General features: G+C 32.7%; 1 protein-coding gene across 6 annotated transcripts; it reads right to left on the bottom strand.

Annotated features, from left to right (window-relative positions):
* Positions 1–8,084: 8,084 nt before the first annotated feature.
* Positions 8,085–14,335, bottom strand: LPAT5 (lysophosphatidyl acyltransferase 5). 6 transcript variants are annotated; one of them, XM_088856852.1, is made up of 6 exons: positions 14,130–14,245; positions 12,162–12,796; positions 11,431–11,540; positions 11,154–11,342; positions 9,884–10,014; positions 8,085–8,572 (listed from the first exon to the last, which is right to left on the bottom strand). In XM_088856852.1, exons 3-6 carry the CDS (start codon positions 11,444–11,446, stop codon positions 8,561–8,563), a joined length of 348 nt encoding a protein of 115 aa, XP_088712978.1. In that variant the 5' UTR covers positions 11,447–11,540; positions 12,162–12,796; positions 14,130–14,245; the 3' UTR covers positions 8,085–8,560. The 6 variants fall into 6 exon arrangements, with proteins under 6 accessions (XP_088712978.1, XP_088712974.1, XP_088712976.1 ...); XM_088856848.1 differs by having other exon boundaries at positions 11,517–11,540; XM_088856850.1 differs by lacking the exon at positions 12,162–12,796 and having other exon boundaries at positions 14,130–14,335.
* Between the last annotated feature and the right edge of the window lie 5,607 nt (positions 14,336–19,942).

Below are 19,942 nucleotides of genomic sequence, written 5' to 3'. Positions count from 1 at the left end.
CAAAAATAAACACATTCCTATTTAAGACTCTAAATCAAATATTCAAGTTATTTTCTAACAAAATAGTTGAGAGGAGGTATTTGAGCGAAACAATGTATAAAAGTTTAGATTAGGGGGATTGTCAATCCCCAAAATCGGTCTGGATCATGATATTGGAAATCGGGTTGAGAAACTAGGCACGCAAAAAAAATTAAAAGAATTTAGATAAAATAAAAAATTGGAAAAATAAAAATAAAAATGGCGGGGCTGGATCTCGGCCGGCTCCAGACAAAACTTCCTACTGGGAACTTGCCGGTTCTTGATATATTTGGGGAACAAACTCGGTCGCTTCAATTCTCGATCTAGATCGGTCCATTCTGATCCAAAAATCAACGCTTTTTTTAACCTTGGAGTGAAGTAATATTTTTCAAAGTATCCTCTCGAGAACACTAGAAACCCTGTAGGCATCTCTAACAAAATAGTAATAAAGCAGAATAATATTTTTAGAAGTACCCACTTTGTTTGGGGATTGTCTACAATGAGACCATTTATTTTTATTATAAGGAGAGAACATTTATTCCCACTCATTACATGTCAAATTGGATGGCTTGGGATAAGTCATGAAGCCCGATAATTTTATTTTTTTTGGAACTTTGTGTGTATTCAATGATATTCTTATAATTTACAACCACTCATTTTGAAATTTAACGGACAAGAGAGATTGACCTCCTTAAACAAAAGTAAATAATATTTTTATATATTTTTCCCTTTGTATGTTAGTTGATTTGACTTCTCACCCAAGTGATTTTGTGTAATTTAATACTATATGATATATACTTTAAAATTGAAGAGCAAGTAATGTTTACCTACAACATTCAAGGAACATAACTAGTATTATAAAGATTAAAAATTAATTTTTGTTTAAAAGAAATATATCACAAAGATTAAACATTAGTGCTTTTTAAAACGGAAAAAGTTTATATAAGGGTGGAGCTCTAAACAATCAAATTAAGACACATAAACTTTCACTAAAAGACGATGTTTTGATGCCCGAAAATTCCCAAATGGATCATTTTGACTTTAAGACGTATGGACATGAGAAAAATGGGTTATTTTGACATGTTACTGGGTACTCTGATGCAGATTTTGTAGGAGACCCAGATGATAGAAAATCAACTTCAGGACTTGTATTCTCTGATGCAGATTTTGCAGGAGACCCAAAAGATAGAAAATCAACTTCAGGACTTGTATTTCTCTCTGTAGGTGGATGTGGTTCTTGGTCTAGCAAGTAACAAAGTTGTGTAGGTAGGTATATTATGGAAGCCAAATATATTGCTTGTAGCATTGCTACAACTTATGCCTTCTGGACTAAACGCTTTATAAATGATTTGAAGCTGGATAAAGCCGCCAAACTTGTTAATTTTTTTTTGTGATAATCAGGCTGTCATCATATCAATTAGAAATGGAGCCTATAGTTTCAAGGGTAAGCACATTGAAATTGATTATTATTGCATTTATGATATTATTGGAAAGAATGAAATAATTGTAAGTTATTCGCATCTTCAGATGTGATTGCAAATTCTTTAACAAAGGGATTAAGTGTAGAAATATTATCATGTAGTTTTGATGGGACTTAGAAATATCAAGAACTCCCAATTGGGTTATTTTTCTTTGATGTCTTAGTCATGAGAAGAAAAGCAACATTAGCGTGAAAAATCCCATGACATGATTTTAGATATTTTTTTTGTTATGAGATATATAACCACACTAGCGTGAAAAGACTCATGATAAGAGAATATGTCATTATCCAACGGGTAGAAACCACTTCCCAAGATTAGAGGGTCACGTTTCTCAAATATTAAATGAGGAAAGCCGAACGTTAGAAAACGACATCCTCCCATCTCTTTTTAAGAATGGTTTTCATGGCTTTGGAGATGAACATAAAGTTTTCAATTGTTCTGGTAAAACCTGATCTTTGTCATCTACAATCTTACGACATTGCCTTCTACTCTTAGGACTTTGGTGGGTTCATCTCTTCCCATCAATAATTCAACAATCAAAACCATACCATAGGTGGCCATGGCTACGGCAATTATAGGTAGTTCAGTGAGGGGCCTGAACTCATTTGGTGGCGACGAGAGAGCCTGGCTCACGAAAGAGGGCACAGGGTGGGTTCGGTGCGCCTTACCGAGCAGGACGAGGCCTATGATGCGTAACGTGAATGAGGGCAAGGGCCTCCTTGCTCCACTGGTTGTGGTGGCTAGGAACATTACAGGCAAGAAAAGGTTTAACCATTTCAGGTGTAAGGCCAGTGCACTTCACTCTCAGGTGAACACAATTGACTAAAATTTCCTCTCTCTAAACACAGTTGACTAGAACTCTCTCTCTGTTCTTTTGCAGAGGGTGTGCATGGATCCAAGTTTTCAAATTTTGCTTTTCGATGAATGACAAAACCATGTTTGCTGAGGGTGTGCATGGATCCAAGTTTTCAAATTTTGCTTTTCGATGAATGACAAAACCATGTAACTCTCTCTCTCTTTCTCTGTGTTTTCCTTTGCTACTGTATGTACATGGATCCAAGTTTTCCGTGTTGGGTATGGGAGTAAAACTCTCTATTTCGAGGCGAATTGCAGTGCTAGATTTTTTCTTCATCTTTCTTACTCATGGACTAAACCCCATCGATTTTCAAGAGAAATTTTTTTAAAAAATATTGCGGCGAATTTGATGGTTTAAGAAAAGATAAAACTAGGAATTCCATAGGAAAAATAAAAACTTTCAGCATTTTTGTGAACTAAATTTGTCTCTTTTAGTGAACTAAATTTGGTTAATGTCATCCACATTTAAGTCTCAACGCATTAATTCACATATTCAATCTGAAAATTGGGATTTTGCTCAATTATTCTGAAATTTTGAACTTGGCTTAGTTATATCAGTGTTGTATATTGGAGACTGCTGAATTACTCGGCCTCAGCATGGTGTCTGACGTACGTGCTCAGGGTTAGGTGATCTATGAACTTCGTGACATATACTAAACTATCCAATTAAACATCTAATGGCTAAGATTAATCATGATGTCTTTGTACTAAAGATAATAGTCTTATAGTATACAATCCGTTTGACATATAAAACTAAAAGATAAGCCATAGGGTTGTCTAATGCTAATACATCCGATCGACTAATAAATTGGGTTGTCTGATATCCATGACCTCGAACAACCCTGAATTATACAAAAAAAATAAAACAAAACAAAGAAGGATTTTTCTACCGGTCTGATGCTGCAAGCATCATTACTCATGAAAAAAAAAAGAAATCAAATGGTACATGTATTTTCCAAAAAAATTGCATTCATTTTTACCATTTATAGTTAATACAATTCTTAATTTCTATTTTATCCAAATTGGTGTAATCACATTATTTTTTGAGAAGGTGTATGATAAAGACTATTTACTTGTCACACAAGGAGCTCACACTCACCCTCAGCTATTAAATGAAAAATCAAATAGCTAAAAGTGTGTCATTGAATGTGCAACAATGTTCAATAAAAATTTTATCGAACTTTGTAACTCATTTTTAGTATCTAGATTTAAAATCTAACAGTTATAAATGTTTGCGACTTTCCTTTGCGAGAAATAAACGGTCTCTTAATATACATTCCCTTAATTTATTTTATTTTTTGTCTAGGTAACCTTCCTGCTCCACCAACATATTCATTTTTAAATATGATTTGTCATATTTTCATTCACTTACTGCCCGTGTATTTTAGAAAAGGTTTGGAGGGAGTCTCTACTAGGGACTTATTTCAATTTCACAAGCACTTGCTTTAAATCAAGTTTGTTTCACAATCTTATTTTCATTTTGAGAAGATTATATTGATTTCACAATCTTATTTTTTCGATGTTTTCTTGAAAGTATTTGCTTTGAAATCTTGTGATCGTAAATAATCTCCATGTCTTACCCATATTTATTTGTTTATTTTTGTATCTTCCTATTGAATAAGATTTACTCATCTTTATGGAATGCTTTATGCCCTTAAACATACCAGTATTCCACTGTATATGTATACAGGAACACCTCATTCATGTAATTCCATGTTCTTTAAGTTCTCTTTCTCTCTCTCTAGTATTTATCAAGTTTGGATCCTGAACCCAAATTTCGTATCTTATACGGATCCAGGTATGGATAGATTATTTGGATCCGATATGAATCCGATCTGATTTTTAAAATTGTATATATTATTTTATACATAGTATTATATTTATTAATGAACCCATATGTGGAAATACGGGCCTCTTAATAAATCTATCTTTGAGATGGATTTTAAGACTTAAATTTTAAAGACATGTAATGTCTAATATGGAGATCATGAATATGGAAAAACAAATAAATGTAAAAACTAGAAATAATAATTCTAGTAAGAAAATTTTTGGACCATTAGTTTTCATTGTTTTTAGATGAAACACCTACTTGCATCCATCTTTAAGATGGATGCTTTACACTTTTTGGACCACATATATAGAAATGTGGTCCAGCCCGCGTGAAACAATTTTCCTTTTATATATATATATATATATATATATATATATATATATATATATATATATATATATATATATATATATATATATATATAAAGTGCGATTTGTAATTGGGCTACATCCACAAACAAAAAGCAAAAATACAATTTTATTATCACATTAAAATTATAAAATTTGGATAAATAGGTGGTTACCTCACAAATCTATAAAGCATTGTCTATTCTACTTTCCACTATCATACAAGAACCATCGGACCAACCTTCATATGAATTACATTACCTATAATGGAAGCCAATGAAACCACTCAAAATAAGGGGTGCTCAAGCCTGGTGTTCATATCAATTCCATTATTAGGCCATGCATGGCTCAAGCCTAGTGTTCAATTACTCAAGTGAGCCAACCCAGATTCGCTCGAGTAACTCGAGCTCGCTATCCTGACGAGCCTGAGTATTATCAAGTTTGGTGGTTAAGCTCGGGATCTTTAAAAAAATTTCAAAAAATAAGAAATTTATTTGTGATATGGTTTTCCATGTTTTTTTATCATTTTGGCAAAGATTAACAAGTGTTTTGGCCATGAATACTTACTTTTACTTTTTGCTTTCTTTTTGGATTATTTCTAAAGTACCTCGGTCACAAATTGATTTTTTAGAATCCATTTTTTACGACCTTTTTAACCTTATTTAGATGTGTTTTGTTTAGTTCTACTTTAAGCATATTTTTCATATTTCTTGAGATTTATTATATTTTTTGAACACTATTTGACTTGGCCATGACCTGCCCAACTTGGCCGAGTTACACGAACTCGGTGGCTTGGCCGAGGGTCAGGTTCTGGGGCCGAGCCGTGCTTTCCTAAACTGCTAAAACCTCAATGAGAGGATTTAAGCAGGCTCCGAACCACAAGTTGTGATATATTAGCTCTAGACCATCCGGAAAACCCAAGACAGGGCTAACTTAGCCCGTTGTAGATCTACCTTCACCACAGTTGCTTATTCCAGCTACTCTTATGTATTAATTATTCTCTTTTTCAGATCATGCCAATACCCTTTAAATCTATACTTGGTTTCATTCGAGGATAAAACGTTCTTATCACTCACTGCTAACTTCCCCACCTACTGTTAGTTTCTTGGAATAAATAGTCTTATGTTCCCTTTGAGAATTTGAAGTCCTCATGACAAGTTAATCACCTTAAAGCTTTTTTTATAAAGTATTTCTTTACTCTTGAGGATTGCCTTTTGATCTAATAAGGGTGAAGACCTTAAATTTTCTTTTCACCCTTCCAAGTCTAGATAAAAGCTGTTGGTTACATTAATAGCGACTGGAAATTTTGCCACATCTTACCATGAATTCTAAGCTTATAGAATGGAAGAACATGATCCATGTAATCAATTCTAAATCATTGAGATAAAGATTGGATGATGATGATGATAATTACAAATCCTTATCACTAAAGTCCTTGCTCCATCTTTCACAACCCTATTAAAAATCACATCAATAGATTAAACCAGCAAGGTTTTTGTTGGGTTTTGAGCCCTTTGACTTTAGTGTTATGTCCCCTAGATTAAGCTTAATTGAATTAACTTAGTCACCAAACTGAATTTGGAGATCACTTTTAATGGTACACCAAAGTCAAGTTTTGGCTCTGTTTTCTGTATTTCACGGTACAAGAAATACAACTAATACTAGGAAAATATAATATTAGCCAACCCGCTTATACTACCGCTTAAGCTGTGAGAAGTACAGGTCTGTTGGATCCCACATTTTGCACGTGTAGATGTTATTTAAGCGGTCAATATCAAGAAAAAAAGGAATTCACATGAAAAAGTGAAGAAATTTTGTCCACTATTTTGATGAATCTAGACCTTAAAGAGCTCAAAATCAATTTTTTTTAATTTATTTAGTTTTCAAAACCAAGATGCACAAATATCAACTTAGAAAGAAAAATCCCTCTAGCCACATGTTTTGAATCAAACCCTGTGGCTTTGTATTAGCCATAAGCTTGTCGTCAACATTGTTTACTGTGAAAATCGGCTAGAATTCCAACGTTGGATGTCCTAACACCCGAAACCTTGTATACTTTGTGGAGAGAGAGGGGGTTCAAAATTCATTTATTTTACCCATTTTTTAGAACTTAGATTGTCCGGGTCGATTGGCCAATCCCTAAATGGACCCAGATTCGCCAATTTGGCAAACGAATAGAAAAAATATTAAACTAAAAGTATTTCTCGATTCTTCAGGGACCTGAGGTACCTAGCAATTCCAATCTGGATCAATGTACCTAGCAATTCCAATCTGGATCAATGATTCCCAATTCTGATCTGGTTTTCAAACATTGCTTTTGCCAATGGTGGCAGTCAATGCGCCATTGCTTTGCAAGTGACTTTATGGATCGGTAGGTAATAAAACACCAGTAAGAGCTTATGTTTTATAATACAGGCACACAAACAAAAACTAAAAACAAAACTCATGGAAGTCATTTCTTCCATTGTACTATGTAATTATTATTGTTAATTTAATTATTGTGTACAAAGAGATCATTTATCTTCTGTACATGGAAGTCACAATTATCTTTGTCCCTTAACTTTTAAAATAAGTAGTTGTGAAAATGTCATTCAAGAGACACAAAGTTAAAAAAAAAAACTCTCACACTTTGTGACTCATCATCTAATTTGACATCTAATAAGTGAGAATAATTGTGATCTCCATGTGCAAAAGATAAAAAGTATAATTTCTATCAGGTTGCAACTTTAAACAATCCAATTAAGGCACATCTCCAAATTGTGTCATAACATATAATTTTGGTGTAAAAAATTATTAGAATTATCTCAAAATTCATTTTCATATCTAATTATAAAATTTTAAACTCCAAAAATAGTTAAAATCAAGTAGATCTATAAACAAGTGAAAATCTTAAAAATGGATGCACTAGATAATGTGTTGCAAGATGCATTGTTTATGATACTCAAAATCTTTATTTTTTTTTAATATTCATGCATATTGATGTTGAGATGATCAATTAGAGTGTTTTTCAACATTAAAGAGCATCTGTAATTCTATATTTTAAAGTTGCAACCTTATATAAACTTTTTCCAAAGATAAAAAGTATAGTTTCTACAAGGTTGCAACCTCAAACAATCCAATTAAGGTGCACCTTTAAATTTGATCATAACATGCAATTTTAATGTAAAAAATTCTTAGGATTATTTGAAAATCTATTTTTATATCTAATTATAGAATTTCAAACTCCAAAAATCTATTTTTATATATAATTATAAAATTTTAAGCTCCAAAAATAATTAAAAACGAGTAAATCTATAAGCATATGAAACTCTTGAAAATAGACGGTCTAGATAATGTGTTGCAAGATGGACTATTTCTGGGACTCAATCTTTTATTTTTTTTCATATTCTACATCTCAATGTCGAGATGATCGATTTTTCAACATTAAAACAACATTCTCCAGTAGATTTTTTAGGTGCATTTGTAATTCTACATTTTAAGGTTGCAACCTTATATAAACTTTTTCCAAAGATAAATAGTGTCTTTGTAGGCAATCTGGACAAAAAAAAAAAGTAACTTTAAGATGAATATTGTCATTCAAAATTACTGTCATTACACCAGCTTCGACTTCTTTGTGGACAACCCAACTCCAAGAGAACCGAAAATCGGGGAGGGCCAAATGCCAAAGTACGTTGCCGAAGCGAGATATGCACAGCTCAGTGCAACATAAACTTTGAACCAAACAGAGGAGAATAAAGTAAGGTATGTACAAATAGCAATAAGTGAAAGAACCACAAAAACATTTACTAAGCATTTGAACATTGAGAGATCACCCTCCGTGCCTTCATTGGGGAAGTGGCCTTGGGAGCTAAAATCTGAGAGCAACTGATCCTTTTGCTGAAATCTCTCGACCAACCAGTTGGAAGCTTCCTCTTGAGATGAGGGGATGTCGCTTAGTAGGATCCGACGAACATTGATGTGGACCTCAGAAGGGTCCACACCCAACGCATTGTCTATGAACTGAGGCAATCGGTACTTATAACCAATAGTTACATCATAAACTGAAGGAAAAAGTCGAAGACAAATCCATATCAGAGTCCAGCTACATCTTTCTTCCGTCTATGACTTTTTAAGTGAATTTCTAAAGCAAACAATAGTCCAATGGGAATGTGAAACCACAGCCCTTAGGCTTGTAACCGTCCAATGAAATGAGTGACAGATGTAGGGACACTTGCTGTCCTGTTCTGTAGGATCTCGCTGTCTCTCTTATTGTCTATCACTTCATTGGATGGTCATGAACCAGTAGACTATGGGTTTGCATTGTCCATCCTCTATATTACAACTTCACCCCATATCAACCATTATCAGGGAAAAAATGGATTAGAGAGAGTGATACATAAGGGCCAGCTGGATATTGATGGATGGAATTTACAATAAGTACGGAGAATGGGCAAGGGAGCTGGATATTGATGGATGCAATTTACAATAAGTACGGAGAATGGGCAAGGGAAGATGAGGTTCTTTCTCAAGTTGGTGGGGCAAAGAAACAGACATTTCTCAACTAAGGTAGGCAGAGAAATAGGACTTCTCAGGAATAGCTGGATCCAGCCAAGCAAAAACTTTGCTATTTCAAGTGGTCTGTCCATACCAGCACAAAGAGAAGTAGAGTAGTACTTGGCAATAATGAGAAACAATATTTAATTTTGGAATCTGTATAAACGAAGAAAAGAAAGAAATGAGACCCCAACAATTTGGGGATACAAATTGTTTTTTTTCTTAAAACAGAAAAAAAAAACAATTTGGGGATGCAAATCATCTAAAGATGCATGAGTGCCATCAACGGTGAAAAAACAGAAGATTAGGAATTTTTCATTAGACAAAATGGTCCCATGACTTAAGAGATATTCTATGATGGACACCAAACACAACATTCTCAAAGAAGAAAAATGATCCTTGGTGCAGGGCCTTGACATTTCATTCACATTTAGAGTTAGGAATTTAAGTGGTGAAATTTCAAGCCTTTAAATTTATTTTTGGACATTAGGTTCAACTCTATAATTTGTCACTAGCAAGTACTCGAGAATCAGAAACGACAAACAAGCCACGGAAACTATAGTACATTCCAATGGAGTATGAAAAATTATAGCCATTGGAAATGGAAAGTGGGGCCCAACATTGGGGTCATGTTTGGCCCTGGTGGATCCCATTCCCTCTTCATCACCATCCAGCACTTCATTGGATGCTGATGGCCCACATGAACAATGAGCTGCCATAGGCCATGGATAGTACCATATTTTCCCTAGCCAAAGCGCTTCATTTAGGTGTTTTAAATTTTCAAGCATGCAAAAGGGAGGAGATGAAAGAAGGCTAACCTGCATCCAGGGAATTCCTAAGAGTAGACAAACACAAACAGAAACCTCTTGTTTTTGGGAGGAGTACATTCTTAAGGACAGGCAGTCCATTATCTCTTGCAAACTGTTGGCTTCGGAGGCATTTCTGTTCCCTGCCAGTGGGAAGGATAAAAAAGTGACAAATTAATGGTAGATACTGTGTAGTGAAATTATTTAACATAAATCTCATTTCCTCAATGCAAACTCCAAGTATGAAATGTTAAAGAGCTCATATTAATATATAAAACAAGGGGACGTAGACAATCATCCAATGGACTTCAAAAAATAATGGAAAAACTATAGTTCATTGGGATCACCACTGATTCCAATGCATATTGTAATTCATGGTCCATTGGACTGTAGCATACTTTCCCTTAAATAGAAATGATAAACAAGTAGCATGTCTCTAGATCTAACATGAAATGTAGAATTGTAATATCAGAGCATCCAGATAGTAAATAAATAAGAGAGATTCAGAATACTACTTAAACGCCTGCATCCACCACGCAAGAACCACAAAAATTTGCATTAACGAGACGGTATATGAACCTGTCAAATCTTTAAATGACAACATGCTCATCGAATATTTAAAAGATAAGACAGGGGTAAACTCGCCATTCTAAAAGTAAATTAATGGACTCAAGCCCTCCATTAATTTTCTATTTTCTTGACCACCGACATAATCTATGCAGGTGCTCCTAGTAAATACCTTAATATTGTTCCCATAAATAAAAAAGACGAGCAATGAGTATTTACGTGAAATCAGTGCCTTCTGGGAACACAGCAAGCCAAAGGGGGTCACGAGGATCTTGAAATGTCGAAAGCATTCGGTGCATCACTGGTTCATCAATTTCCCACTTCCTCTCCACTGAAATAAACTCAAGAATATGGAAACCCCACCCAAATATTGGAAGTTTAATCAAACTGTTCTTGAGGACATACTTTATATAACCCAAACAATCTTTCCTCAAGGCAAGGTCCCATAAATACATCCAGTCTACTTCTGTTCTATGATTAGCAATGACCAAGACACGTTCCTTTGAGGGAACAGTTTCTCCAGAAAAAACCACTTTGGTCTTGTTTATCTTCTCAAATAGAAAAGGCCACAAAGCTAACCACAAGCCAAATAGAAAAGAAGTTGCTTTTCTACTGTAGTGTACACTGAAGAGTCTCAAAAAAACACACGTAATTGGAGCCCAGTAAACAATGGCCATAAATGCTGTTAAGAGTAGCACCAACAAGCATAAGATACCTCTTAAAACCCGCAGAGGAGTAACAGGGCGATGCCTTGGTCCACTCCTCATATCTAAAGGCTCACCCACTTTCTTATCAGCAGCATCATTTGCGCTCAACAATTCTGACTTGCAGTCATTTGAAAACTCTTCAGTGGGAAATGATGTGCCACAGTTTGAATTTTTGTTTGCATGGCCATTAACAAAACCTTCAGACAGTGGTTTGGCCATTAATAAACTCAAATTATGCAAACAAATTCTTTGAGAAGTAAGAAAAAAGTTACAAAAAATATTTACATAAGGGCATATTCATGTTGCTATTTAACTCCTGAATTTTAAAAGCAATTTCCAGCACAAAACATAGTTACTCCACAGTAGCCAACCTGGCATAAGTACAACTATCCATCCTGCAAGAAAATAGAGAAACATAAAAATAAATATAAAACACAAGACGCAAGTATACTAATGCATTATAGAATACAGACTAACACTAATAAAAATTTAGGAAACAATAAACAAGAATCCCAATACATATTTTGGAGACAAACTAACAATCATCAAGACTTTAAAGGGTGAAAATCTCAGACAAGGGTAACATCTAATCGAATTCCTTAATGAGGAAAACCAGCTCTATAGAAATATAATCAATTTTAGAACTACAGCAGCCAGTGGAACTCATATAACCCAAGAGATTATTGATATGCCTAGGATACAAATAGAAAGTACATCGAAGTACACAGATGCTTCGAATGCAGTGAAAACAAAGTTGTAAAATAGCATGAACAGCACCAAGTATTTATCCAATACATGCCAAGATAACACAGAACCCAAAAGAGACTACTTTATATGTCAAATGAAACACTTTACATACTGCAAATGTCTGGTAACTACTACTACTTCTTGTTCATAATCATCATCTATGGCGCTATGAAAATTCAGAGGATCCTGTGGAATGATAGGTCAATGCGGACATAAAGTCTCTCACGGTGGTTAGGCTAGTCGCTCATGCTGTGCATGGTATGCTTTACCTGGAATTTTTACATATTGGTCAGGGAGTGAGCACTCGTATGTGTTGTTGATGTTCTGCATGGTGTCCTTTACATGGAAAATGTTCACATATTGGTCGGAGTAGTGAGCATTGATATGCACAGGTACTAAGAAACTGATATGCACAGGTACTAAGAAACTGAAAGCATAACGTTCAAGATGGTCTCCACTAAGGAAGTGTCCTTAACTGTCAAACAATAAAGCACCTCCCCTCTTTCAAAGCCTAAGGCCACATGGAATGCTTTAAAAAAGTGCACGATACCACCCTCAGCCAAATGAACAATATACACTGATGCCTTTTTTCTTTGGAGGAGAAGAGGGGGGGGGTTTATTTACTATATAGCACCTGAAATGAAGTAGACCTATTAGACAAGTAAGGCATAGATAGGGATGACACACAGTAAGGGTGTTTTATGATAGCCAATGCCAAATGATGCTAGCTTCCACCAATCCTGGATTTTTTTTTTTTCCTCTTCTCCCCCATCTATCCATATGTCTCAGATTGCATGTATTCCCTGTACAGCTTGGTGAACACAGTATTTCAGCAATGAGTAACAGTGCTGCCAGCAATTAACCATCTCAGTAAGTGTCTCATCTCAAGAATTGTGAGTGCTCGCTGAAAAAGAGATGACCAAATCAATCAGCTCCCCTCTTCCACATAACAAATACTACGTCATTTACCTTGTTTTTTATTTGTAATTAAACTCCATTTCTTCTTTACATACTAAATTCGTCAACACCAGTGAGACCACACTCCAAAGCAACATCTATAATCTATACATGTACGTATGGGGATGATCAATTTTCTATCAGGTCACATTCTGATGAAAATTGGTCTCCTATAATGATTTATGATTCTGGATCCATCATCTATAAAGGAGATACCACACCTCTATAACAGAGCTGAATTGCGCTGAACCAAAACAGAAACAGATATTTTGCTTGATATATAGTAATAGTAGTAGTACTATTTTATCAAAAATAAAAAATTGTCATTTCTAAGCAACCAGATAAATTATTTGTTAACTTGGGCTGTGTTAGATTCAATCACAAGACAAAAATAAAGTGACTGCAGAAAAACATCCAATAAAGGTGAAAACATCACTGTAAATGTTGAATGTGAAAAAAATAATAATAACATCTTTATAGATTCGCGAAGTCTGTTAATGTTGCTTGAAAAAAGTTTACATTTAATAAATGATTCATCAGAAAAACTACGATTAGTCAATTACTTATACAGAGTCATAATTGGAAATCTAAAAAAAGCCCGATTTCGTTGTAAGAAATCTGGTAAATCCAAGAAAACAGTGAGCAGCATTGAAGAAGGAATTCGATATGAAAAACACAATTAGAAGAAATTCATATATTCCTTAAAATGAAAAAAAGGGGCAAAATGAAAAGCAACCACACTGAAGATAATAGACAGTGTTGGGATTGAAAATAAAATGAAATAAAATAAATTCATTTCCATGCACCCGAACTTCTGCTGCTTCTCAGAAACCTCGCATAACTCACTAATGGCTTTGTCCACTAACTTGCGTGCACATTCAAGGGGATTCAAACTAAAAATACATGAAAATAAATAAATAAATCATGCATGTGCCTTCGAAAGAGAAAATAAAACACGCATATACATTCAACTTTACTCAAGAAAATCAAGCATATATCTTCCACTATGAAATTAATCCACACAATTAATTCCAGTTCTTCACCCAAAAAAAAAAGATGAAATTATTACATTCTCCTTTCAGTATGTAATCAAACAATATCTCCTAAAAAATAATTATGCAAATTAGCCACTCGCCTTCTCATAAAAACAAGCCAAAAAAAAAACAAAGAGTCAAATAAATGCAACGTCTACTAATGGTTACAGCCAATGATCAATGGAAAATCCAAATAATGCAACTGAAATTACAATAAAATAAGGAAAGATATACAGGCCTTTTTACCTCTGGATCTAGGTTTTGCTTCTTTGGCTTGTGCCTAGAGAGAACCAACTGAAAAACAAGCCCTTAATTTTGTAGTGACAATTTTCTATATTATATTTATCTATCTTTGGATGTGTAAGTGATCTTTTATTGTGGTTTGGTTTTATCCAACATGCGCTTAATCCTTTCTCGATTTCTATAGGGCCTAGGCCTTACAAGAAAACAATAAAGCCTCACCTTGAAACCACATTCGATAAATGCTTTGGGCATGGAGAAATCCTTTGATGGCTTTTGAATCTATGTCCACCTCTGATTATAAAATTTGTAATATTTACCTCTAATTAAAACTTGAAATTGTTAATTTTTTCTACATTCATAATAGTTAAGGTTTGAGATGATATCTCCCAATACAAGAACTACAATTTTCGTGAGATTTGATGTGTAATTTTATTTTTTTTTCCATATGGGCAAAGATATATTTCGAATCTCTAAACAATCAAATTAAGACGCACCTTAAAATTTCACTAAAAAGGTTATTTCGATGCTAAAAAATCCTCAAATTTATCATCTCAACTTTAAGATATATGGACATGATAAATATAGATTTCAAGTCTTGAAAATAATACATCTTGTAATATATTTTTTGGACTGTTAATTTTCAAGATTTTTAAGTTCATAAATATACTCCATCATCATTATTTTTAAGCTTTAAATTTTATAATTAAAGAGAAAAACAAACATTTAGACCGTCACAAAGATTTTCAATGCTGAAATAATACCTTTTGATACTATTTGAAAGTGTGCTTTACTTTAATTGTTTATAGCCTCAATCTTATACATACCACACCCTCCTAATAGAACCTCATTCCCTTTTGTCCCTTCTCTTGCTTTATTCTTGCGTGGGAATTTTGTTTTCCTTTATTCTCTTTTCTTTTACTTTTTTTTGTGGGTGGGGTTTTTGTAGGACCGCGGCTTTAACATATTCGGTAACTATGGTTTTACAATATTTGCTAATGCTGTGCCAAAATCCCATAAGAAAATGTATTTTAAGTATTGAGAAGCTGTGCTGGCCTGAAAATTTATTTCTACCGTGACTTTGGAGGAAGCTCTAAAAATAAGTCAAATCTTGTAGATTTGTGAACACTGGAATATACAATCAAAACGTGTTTCAATAAGATTTTTAGGTCACAAAATCCTATTAATTTCCTCTTCTTTTTTTTCTTCTTTTTTTTTTTTTTTAATGGCACTAGTATCTAGGCTGGTTAAAATAGGGAGATTGCTAGGTAATGCACTTATGTCACTAAAAAATGACTACAAAATTTTGATCCCCTTTTACTTTGATTGGTATTTGGACTGAGTTCTTTCTTTTATTTTATTTCATTGGTAGGTAAGCTGAAAATTCAGCGTTTGATGCCAATTCGACTTGATTTTGGTTGGTTGTGGCTACACCCAGTTCACTAACAAATATAAGAATTGACAAATTTATCTTTTTTATATTTATTGTATAATTAATTATCTTTAAAGAAAAGTATTTGGTGAGTTTGCCTAGTCGTGCATTTTTTGAAGCATTTAAGTTCTCCAATGTACAAAAATCTAAGTTTTTGTCGCATTTATAATTTCAGAGCTCCAAGAATAGTGCAAACCCAAAAATCATTAACCAAGTAAAATACATGGTAAGAGAAAATAGTTTCTTTTGGGGTAAGTAACAAAAATTGTACAAAATAGAAGTTTGTTCCTTTCTTTTTTCATATTCATCATTGTGGTGGTCCAGAAGACAAGATAGTAAATATTTGGATCCAAAAATGCCCCTCCAACATGAATGTCAAATTTTGGTGTCTCATGATTTAAATGTGTTCATGTGTTCCCTTCCAAAAATGTATTTTACTATCGTAGAGAGGGATTTGGCTTTAGATCCATGCTAGCTAAATAGTGTACTATCTTATGATCGGTAAGGAATTTAAATGAGATGCCTAAGAATTCAAAAAACAATGTAGATATGATGATTAGTGAATAATTGAAATAAAACTTTATTCAAATATTTTTCTCAACTAATTGAGGTCGGCTTCAGTAATTTTGGTCCGTCATTTTGCTCCATAGTAGGTCATATCCTCAGTGATATTATAAGTCCTCATATCTTTTTTCAATACTTTCAACCGTCATTTTGGGCCTACCTCTTGCTTTTTTTTAGCCTTCCACTTGAACTAACTCGCACATCTTAACAGGTGTTGTATTGGGTATGCGCCACACGTGGCCAACCCACTTAAGTTTAATCTCTCATCTTATCGCCTATTAATGCCACACTTAAATATTTTTTAGTGTATTTATTTTAAATTCTATCCTTTATTGTCTTGCTACTCATCGATTTCAATATTATCATCTCCACTGTACTCATTATATAGGTATATTATTTTTTGACCACCTAACATTACACCCCATACCCCATACAATAAAGCTGGTCTCATAGCTATCCTATGAACCTTGTCATTCAGCTTTATTAATATGCAATGATCACATAAAAATTCGGTCATACATCTACATTTCGTCCATCCAACTCTAATTTTATGTGACATTTTTCCCCAATCTCTTAAAAATATTGAAAATAGACAGTCAAAACGATGTAAAATACTATTTTTAAGACTTAAAATATTTTATTCTTTTATATTCATATATCTTGAGGTCAAGATGATTAATAATAATTTTGTTTTTTAGTGTTAAAACAACATGTTCCAATGGATTTTTGGGTGCAACTCACTTCTATAGTATAAGGTTGACTAGTTGGAGAAGAATGAAATATGAACATACATTAAAAAAAAAAGAAGAGGGAAAGTATTTAATGAGACCATTTACATTTTGTACAAGGTGGTCACAATTAATCTTGACCATTGGATGTGAAATTGGGTGGTTGCATTTATTTCATTGACCAAGCTCAAAGTTCAAAATAAATTTTAGCGAACTTTGTGAAACACTCAAGCCATCATATCTCACATCGAATGGATGGAAGTAATTGTAACTTCTTATTATCAAAGGTAAATGGTCTCATTATATACAATCTCAAAAAAAAAAAAAAAAAGTCTTTAGTAAAAATATAAAAATTAATCATGAATCTTGATAAATTTTGAACTTCACATGATAAAATATAGATTTATTAAAAAAATCCAAAAGATTCAAAGTTGAATTTCTACTTCGTGGCAAAGAAAAAAAATTATTTTCTAACATTCTAAAATTTATAATAATAGTAAAAAATTGTTATGATTAATTATGTGATTAATTATGGATACATAATATTCATAAAATTATATTAAATTTTTTGAAATGATGATATGTAAATCTAAAAAAAAAAAAAAAGCCAAAATAGTTTTAAAATGAAGTTTATTAATTTAAAATGTAAAATTTTAATAAGAAATTTTAAGATGCATCAAAACTCCTAAATAAAGTTATAAATAAAGTTATAAATTACGTATGTTGCATCTAAGAATGAAATACAAAAATATAAAACAAATATCTTTATGATGTAGAGGATAATATTATTTTGCTGGACAACATGTGCAATGCACTGGTATGATGATCTTACTATATCAAGATGACTTATACATTTAAAAATACCACGATATGTATCATTTAAGAGTGCACAAATCATATGTACTAACGATATGTATCATTCAAGAGTGCACAAATCATATGTCCTATAAATATAGAAAATCAGATTTTTCTCTCAAAAAAGTTTATTCATATTTAAAAGTATATATATATATAGAATAACTCTAACCCGGTAAGAAATTACTTCTTTTCAATGCTCTCAATGGTTATCCTTGGCAACTCTTGCGGTTTTGATAATATTTAAAAAGGTTTTCTAATGAAGGATCATTTTTCAAAAAATTGCATGCATATCTAATAAGATTTTAAATGTGGAGAAAGACCAAGTTGAGAGAGAAAAACCAAGTTGAAATACAAAGGGAAAGAAAAAGACTAGGGTAACTAAAAGAGAGAGAAATAAATGCTCCATTGTAAATGTGAAGGAGTGACATGTGTCCACCCATTAATTCCACTTAATTTAGCCAACATGAAAATTTGCCTTGTGAAGTAGTGATACTATTTACCCTCTCACAAAGTTAAAATAAAATTTCAAAGCACAAAAGTATGCCATTAAAAACATATAATTTTTTAAGTATTTTTAAGAATAACTCTGAAGTGGAGGGATTTATAATTAGAAATAAAACATATAAACTAATTTAAATAATCCTAAAAAATAATAAGAAAGGGATTGTCACAAACAATTAGAAAAAATAAATGATAAAATATGGATACTGTTATCATCCAGTTGCATTAATAGAATATTTTTTATATTCTATAATAATAAATGTGAAAATTGGTAATAATCTATTTTTTAGGTATAGAACTTTTGCCAAAAAGTTCAATTTCATATTCAATTTATTAACATAGCAGGATGATGAGTTATGGGAAAAATTCAAAGCATGAGAAATTAATGTAAAAATGATAACTTTTTTTACATTTATTCTCAGCAAATTACATAATAATATGCAGGATATTAAAGTTATAAATAAATAATTAAATATCAAGTAATAAACAAAAAATTTGGCATACGTTTAAAGTCTTTTAGAGATGTTTATAGCATCATTAAGCATAACGAAATGAATTCAGTATCAATATATGCACAATAATAAATAAATCAAAATATTTATGAGAATAGACAAATAATAATAATAAAAAGCTCTAAAAGATATCAAACATAAATAAACAAAAATAATAATAAACAATGCATACTCTCTCTCTCTCCATATATGGGAGAGGTTTCTCACGCTTCTCTCAACCACTTTTTCTTATGCCTTGTAATTAATATGTTATTATATATCATGTAATTTCTACCCTGTCTACTATAAGATATTTATTTAGATTTTAATTGATTGTATCTCTATATAATTTTGGCTTTCCTTGTTGCTCTATCTATCTACGCCTCTCGCCTTCTCTAAATAAATATATAATTTCTTAAAAAAAAGCTTCTCTCCCTCCCTCCCTAAATATGGGGAATGAAGATGGAAGCTAATCTATCTCCATATTTTTTTTTTTGAAACATAATTTTCTCTCTATTAATCACTCTTTGAAATTATTAATTTATTTATTTTACGTATTCTTTCTCCAATCAATATCCTCTCCAATTCTATCTCTTCCTTAAAAATATTTCTCTTTCCCTAACCTTAAAGATGGGAAAGTGACCTAATAACAAGTGAACTATCTTATAACGTCTATAGTATTAGGGTCCCTTCTTACTCTTGTGAGATGTGTCCACCACTAACTCTTGTTTAATAATACAATAGAAAAAAATATGTTGAAAATAGACCAAGTGAAATTGTCTGGTCAAGTTGGTTATCGGTGATAAACCTCATATTATGATTATTCGCTATATATAGAGGCACGATTTTTATCAAAAAATAGTGAAGATGTAGCGAATTAGGGCTTTAGATCCGTGGACGTAAGGCTTCGGTCTGAACTACGTAAATCTCGTGTCATCTATTTTCTCTTCTTCTTCTCTTCACATTCAATGTCTATGTATGCTCTCTCGAACTTTAACAAAATATAAGGTTGATATGTACTAAAAAACATAATATTTTTATGAATATTAATTATACATATGTATCCAAGAACATAGGTTTTTTTAACCGACGTATTAGACACTTTTTATAGTTATAGACGCAGGCACAATTGTTGGTGCTTATGTAACAATAATTCAAATATCTGAAACAAGAAGTCGTAAACCGACCAAATTGACCTTGACAATCTTAGATGCCATAAAAATGACATGGTCAGTCAAATATTTT

The sequence above is a fragment of the Amborella trichopoda genome, chromosome 13 (assembly GCF_054954075.1).
Source record: "Amborella trichopoda isolate Santa Cruz 75 chromosome 13, AtrichopodaSantaCruz75HAP2 v2.0, whole genome shotgun sequence".
Lineage (NCBI taxonomy): Eukaryota > Viridiplantae > Streptophyta > Magnoliopsida > Amborellales > Amborellaceae > Amborella > Amborella trichopoda.
The sequence above is the reverse complement of the archived record's forward strand: the minus strand, read 5'-3'. Positions and strand labels throughout refer to the sequence as shown.